Genomic DNA, 6825 nt, shown 5'->3' with positions numbered 1-6825 from the left:
TCCGCGTCGTCCTCATCCAAACACCGAAGGAACGGTAGTGTATATCCTCGCCGATACAGTACCCCATCAATCATCGTGTATCTCGAGGCCTGGGCTCTAATCTTGCGAGCTCGCAGCTTATCTGGTGGTAATACCCCGTCTCTAAGGTATGAAACTATCGGGTCCCTCCACGAGCATTTTTGTTCTATCCGCAACACCCCCAAATTCTGATCGATACTTGGGCTGGACTTCACCTCCAGAGGGACCGACTTTGGCATTTTTGGGTCGGCTACTGCTGCCATCCTAGCCAAAATGTCTGCTCGACTATTCTGCTCCCTGGGGATTTGTATCACCTCCACTGCTTCGAACTTCCCCATCATCTGCCTGACTATCTTCAGGTACTGCTCTATCTTCTCCTCTCTTGGTTGGAATATTTCACTGACATGATTCGCAACCAGCTGGGAATCAGTTCTGATCTTAACTCTGTTTGCTTTCACGGCCTTAGCCAATTCCAGACCTGCTATCAAGGCTTCATACTCTGCCTGGTTATTCGTGGCTGCAAATTCCAACTTTACAGCATAGGAGATCTCCTCCCCCTCTGGGCCTTCCAAGACAATCCCTGCTCCTGAACCCCGCTCCCCTGATGACCCATCCACAGACATCTGCCATACTTGAGTTTCGTCATTGCCTATAACTGCATCTTGTTGATCTAAGCATACTTCGGGCTCTGTGAATTCAGCTACGAAATCGGCCATTGTCTGGGCTTTTATCGCTGCGCGGGGTTTATAGTCTATGTCGAACTCGCTCAGCTCTACAGCCCACTTGACGAGCCGACCAGAGGCATCTGGCTTGTGCAGAGTTTGACGCAATGGCTGGTTTGTTATTACCGAGACCGGGAATGCTTGAAAATATGGCCTCAACTTCCGAGCAGCAACCACAAGGGCAAGTGCCCATTTCTCCAACGGTGGGTATCTGGTCTCAGCGTCGAGCAGGGACTTGCTGGTGTAGTATATCGGATACTGAACTCCTTCTTCCTCTCTCACCAGAACAGAACTGGCGGCCCGATCCGATATCGCCAAATACAGATACAACTTGTCCCCCTCCCTCGGTGTGGACAGCAGCGGAGCTTGCTGCAAGTATCGCTTCAAGTTCCGGAAGGCCTCCTCGCATTCTGGGGTCCATTCCGTTTTCTTTCCCCTCCTTATCACTTGAATGAATGGCTGACACTTATCTGTAGCCTTGGATACGAATCTGCTCAACGCCGCCAACCTCCCCGTGAGGCTCTGCATCTCCTTCAGGTTACGAGGAGACGTCATTTGCACAATCGCCTGGATTTTCTCGGGATTTGCTTCAATCCCCCTATGGCTCACCATGAATCCAAGGAATTTCCCTGACTCCACCCCAAAAGCACACTTCTCCGGGTTGAGCTTCATCTTATACTTCCTCAAAAGCTCGAATGTCTCCTCGAGGTGTCTGACGTGTTCCTTTGGGATTTTGGACTTGGTGATCATGTCATCCACGTACACCTCCATGGTTTTCCCAATCAACTGCTTAAAGACTTTGTTCACCAGCCTTTGATATGTGGCCCCAGCATTTTTGAGACCGAATGGCATTACCCTGTAACAGAACAGACCTTGGTTAGTGATGAAAGCCGTGCTCTCCTCATCCTGCTCGTACATGGGGATCTGGTTGTATCTCGAGAACGCGTCCATGAAGCTAAGCAGACCATGTCCAGCCGTTGAATCTACTAGCTGATCGATCTTTGGTAAAGGGAAGCTGTCTTTTGGGCACGCCTTATTGAGGTCTGTGAAATCCACACACATCCTCCACTTGCCGTTTGCCTTCTTTACCAACACCACATTCGATATCCACTCAGGGTAACTGACTTCCCGAATGAACCCTGCTCTCAAGAGCTTCTCCACCTCGCCATTTATAGCCTCATACCTCTCCTGATTGAAGCACCTCCTCTTCTGCCTTACTGCCCGAGCACCTTTCTTTATTGCCAGCTTATGACATGCTACCTCAGGGTCAATCCCTGGCATGTCTTCATGTGTCCAAGCAAACACATCAGCATGAGCCTCTAAGCATTTTACCAACTCCTGCTTTTGCTCTCCCTTAAGTCTCGACCCGATTCTGATCGTCTTTCCCGGGTTCTCTGGTCCCAGGCTTACCGTTTCCAGATCCTCTACAGGTTCTTGTCTGCCCTTCTTGTTTTCCACTCGGGTATCGAGGGATGTTATCTGCATTGCTTCCCTTGCTGCCGAGGAGTAGCAGCTTCTTGCGATCCTCTGGTCTCCTCGTACCACTCCTACTACCCCATTCACCCGGTACTTCAGAGCCAGATAATGGTTGGACAACACCGCTTTGCTCATCCTTAAAAATGGCCGACCTAGGATCATATGGTAAGGACCTTCCTCATCCACTACGACAAAGTCCAGTACCATTGTTCTTTCTGTCGGGGAGCTCCCAATTGTGATAGGCAGCTCGACCACGCCCAGAGGGACCAGCTTCCCTCCTCCGAACCCCTTCAAGGAGGTATTGGTGTATTCCAACTTCCGGTCGGCTATTCCCATCTCTTCCAGGGTTGACTTAAATAACACATCAACTGAGCTCCCTGTATCAATCAGTATCCGGTCAAACTTCTTGCTAGCGACAGTAGCCTTGATGACCAAAGCATCCTCGTGGGGGTATAGAATCCCTTCCTCATCCTCATCCGTCCACATGATTGGCACTTGCCTGACCCTTGCTCGTTTGGCTGCTGGGGTGTTGAAGAGTACCTCTTACTGGTCATGGCGTACCTAGCATAATTTTTTCTCGATCTGTTGGAATCTCCGGCCAATGTTGGGCCCCCAGCTATCACCCTCACTGCGGGCTGCTCGCGCCTCAAGTTTCTACCACTCTGCTCCCCTTCACCTGTTGCGGCCACCATCGGGAAAGTCCCATCCATAAACTCGTCCAGGTACCGATTTCTCACCAAATCTTCGACCTGGGTCTTGAGATCTCTACACTCTGCTGTGGTATGGCCATGGGTGCCATGGAACTTACAATAACGTCCTCTATCCCTCCTGTTGGGTAGCTTTGTTATTGGTGTAGGGAGGTGCAGCAGCCCTCGATCCTTTATGGCCTCGTACACCTCATCCAGGGACATCTTCAAGGAAGTGTACCGCCCATAGTCCGGGTTCTGGTCGATCAGGTGCACTGCTCTTTCTCTGTTTGCCCCGCTCTGAGTTGGGGGCGGTGGAAGTATTTCTGGTCTGCTCGCTCTGCTACCGTGGGGATGTTGATGAAGACCACCAGATGCCGACTCATGCCTTCTCCAAGGCTCCCTAGCTGGGGAACGAGGAGGTTGCGCCCTGCTGCGCTGATACTGTGGTGGCCTCTGATGAGGCTGGTAAGCGGTTACCCGACCTCCTGCTCCACTACCGGAGGCATGGTGGTCCCTTCTCCTGATCGGCTCATTCCCCGGTAATGCTTTCTTCTCTTTCCTCCCTACCCTTCTAACTGGTCTATCTTAATCCGTGCAGCCTTCTCCTCTTCAATCTCGATGTCTCTCTTAGCCTGTTCGTATGCGGCTGCATACGTTTGAATAACTGGGCTTCTCAAATTGTACCACAACCTTCCTATCTTCACCCCTTCTTTCAATCCCCTTAACGCCTGAGGGTGGTTGAAGGCTCCCAAGTCGAGGACAGTCCGATGAAACCTCTCGATGAATTCCCGAAGGGTTTCTTGCTCCCCCTGTCTCATGCTTTTCAGCTCCATCATGTCATCTTCCGGTGCCATTGCCCCACTAAACTGCTCCGCGAACTCCTGGCACATCTGCTCGAAGGTTTTAATGCTGCCCCGAGGGAGTTTCCTGTACCATTCTCGTGCACGTCCCTCAAGGGATAGTGGGAACACCCTGCACCTTTGGGATTGAGATAATCCTTGTACCCCAGTTATGTCGTTGAAGCGCTCTATGTGCACCAGCGGATCAGTTCTTCCCGAGTATCTGAGGTCTGGGAGGCGGAAATCTCTCGGAATAACTGCCCTCATGATCTCTGCTGCGAGCGGTGATTCTCCATCCAGCATTATCCTCCAACCAGGGGCTCTGTTCCTTCCTTGCATGTCGTCAATTATCTGCGCTAGTCTGCGCACTTCCTCCTCCAGCTGCACTGCACGACCAGGGTCACGTGCTGCAACTTGATCCCACTCTTGCTCTACATCATGCAAGTGTTGCCTCAACTCTGTTTCCTCTGCATTCACCACCCCGTCGTCCTCGTCACTAGTCTGTCTTGCCGGGGACTGCTCTCTTTCTCTATGAAATTGTCCCCGCAGAGGTACGTTACCTCTCTCACCACCAAATCTCCCAGTGGTTTGACTTCTCCCCGCACTATCGGGACCTGGTGCCACTCCACCGCCTCTCACCCTTCCCTCTTGGGTTACCCTTCGCTCGCTCCGCAGCTCATGCAGGATGGTTGTCAAGGTCTCCATCTGCTTTTCCATCCGTTCCATCCGGTCGAACATGACTTTTTCCCGTGCTTCACTGACTATCTCCCTCAGCGTCACGGAATCGTTAAGCCTCCTATCACCCCCTTGTGCACTACTTCCTCCTGTCTCCATTGCTTTTCACTTGCTTCACCCCTCTTCTTGCTATCAACAGAAGCTTTTTGCTCTGGTCCCCACAGACGGCGCCAAAATGTTGATGCGAGATTCCGGTTCTCCTCGTTCTACGACCAGGATCTCTGCTCGATCAACTTCATCACGACCAGGGGGTCTCCTCGCAAGGCTTCTTCTCCAGAGGTTCCTGCGCACACAGACAGGTCAGAGTACGCCGGTTGTTTTCCCGGCGCAAACCCTCCGACGCTCAAGTCAGATATGAAGGTTCGGGGAACACTTGCCACAAATCTTATGGCTGTTAGGTTGTTTTCTCTCTTTTAGAATTTCTTTTCTAATCTCAAAAATGCTAACCCATTTACCTTCGTTGGCTACCTTTTTATAGACTTCCTTTGAATCCCAGTTTTCCGCTTTCTTCGAGACGGTACGGGACTCTGACTGCCGCGTTATGGGCAAACGTGGGATCTTGCGTGTTACGCCACGGTTCTGGGGAAAGCGTGGCTGTCGTGGTTTTGTGAGATCTTGTTTCCGCTTTTTTGGGGGACGGTATGGGACTCCGACTGCTGCGTTATGCTGCGTTATGGGCAAACGTGGGATCTTGCGTGTTACGCCACGGTTCTGGGGAAAGCGTGGCTGTCGTGCCTAGATTCTCGGGCTGGAGAGCATGCCTTGCCAACTGCCGTCGACCGGGTCTCCTCGCCTCTCGACCTCTAGCCGGAATGGCCTTATGCCTCTTACAGGAAATTTGCCTCGCGGATGACGTGCTCGTGGACGAGCAGGATATTTTTGCTCCTGTTCCCCCGCGCACCAGGCTTTTACGGAACACACCGGTTCGCAGAACTCTGCCATCAGATATCTGCTCACCATTCCTGGTCTCGTCGACGTATTTCTCCCAAACAGTCACAATTGCAATAGCTCTAATTACAGTGATTGATGACATTTATGATGTTTATGGAACTTTGGACGAACTTGAGCTATTCACTGCTGCTGTTGAGAGGTTTGTTGGCAAACTAATGTTATATTTAATCGATTGATTCAATTGCAAGCTAGGTGCCTGCTACTTCTCAAGACTCAAATTAGTAGACCATTTATAATATTTTTTTTCTCTTTTCTACAGGTGGGACATCCATTATGCTTTGAACCACCTTCCGGACTACATGAAATTGTGGTTTTTTGCGCTTTACAACTTTGTTAATGAATTTGCTTATTACGTACTCAAACAACAGGATTTTGATATGCTTCGGAGTATTAAAAATTCAGTATGTAAAATGTTAATTTTGCCTCTCCCGCCGTTCCGTTCCTTTGATTTATCCTTTTTAAATTACGATGTTTTTGTCTCAAAAATAATAAATTGTAACTAGCTTTATTTTCTATTTCATGTGCATCAGTGGCTTGGCTTAATACAAGCCGGCTTAGTGGAGGCGAAATGGTACCATAGTAAGTACACACCAACACTGGGAGAATTCTTGGAAAATGGATTGGTGTCAATAGCAGGCCCTATAGTAACAATGAGTGCGTACCTTTCTGGTACAAATCCAATCATTCAGAAGGAACTAGAATTTCTAGAAAGCAATCCAGATTTCGTTCGCTGGTCATGCAAGATTTTTCGTCTTCAAGATGATTTGGGAACTTCGTCGGTATGTTTTCTTTTATTTTCTTTTGATTCTTAAGAAGATAGAAATTGAATTAATCCTCTATACACGAATTGATTGTGTAATTGTTTTCCCCAATAATTCATCAGGATGAGATACAGAGAGGGGATGTTCCGAAATCAATCCAGTGTTACATGCATGAAACTGGTGCCTCGGAGGAAGTTGCTCGTGAACACATCAAGGATATGATGAGACAGATGTGGAAGAAGGTGAATGCATACAGAGCTGATAAAGATTCTCCCTTATCTCAAAATACAGTTGACTTCATGTTGAATCTTGTGAGAATGTCCCATTTTATGTATCTACACGGAGATGGGCACGGTGCTCAAAACCAAGAGACTATGGATGTAGCTTCTACATGGCTTTTTCAGCCCATGCCCTTGGAGGACAAACACATGGCTTTCACAGCACCAAAGGCTGATGAATTCCCAGAGTGCAGTTTCAGTTGATGTTGGCCAGACTTTTCTTTCTATTGGGGGATCGCTTTTCTATAATATAATAAACTCCCCCATTCATCGAGGTCTATAAATGAAAAGAAAATGATATTTATATATGTTGCTTTTATTGAGAATAAAAGTCGTCAGTATATGCATATTCTTAA

At 48.9% G+C, this 6825-nt stretch overlaps 1 protein-coding gene across 1 annotated transcript; it reads left to right on the top strand.

Annotated features, from left to right (window-relative positions):
- The first annotated feature begins 847 nt into the window (after positions 1–847).
- Positions 848–6825, top strand: LOC102615011 ((R)-limonene synthase 1, chloroplastic-like). The gene is made up of 5 exons (XM_052441071.1): positions 848–854; positions 5473–5569; positions 5690–5831; positions 5961–6209; positions 6314–6825. The coding sequence occupies exons 1-5, from the start codon at positions 848–850 to the stop codon at positions 6671–6673; spliced, it is 855 nt and encodes a 284-aa protein (XP_052297031.1). The 3' UTR covers positions 6674–6825.

Source organism: Citrus sinensis, chromosome 5, assembly GCF_022201045.2.
Source record: "Citrus sinensis cultivar Valencia sweet orange chromosome 5, DVS_A1.0, whole genome shotgun sequence".
In the NCBI taxonomy this organism is placed as follows: domain Eukaryota; kingdom Viridiplantae; phylum Streptophyta; class Magnoliopsida; order Sapindales; family Rutaceae; genus Citrus; species Citrus sinensis.
Note: the sequence above shows the minus strand (reverse complement) of the source record. Positions and strands in the feature narration are given on the sequence as shown.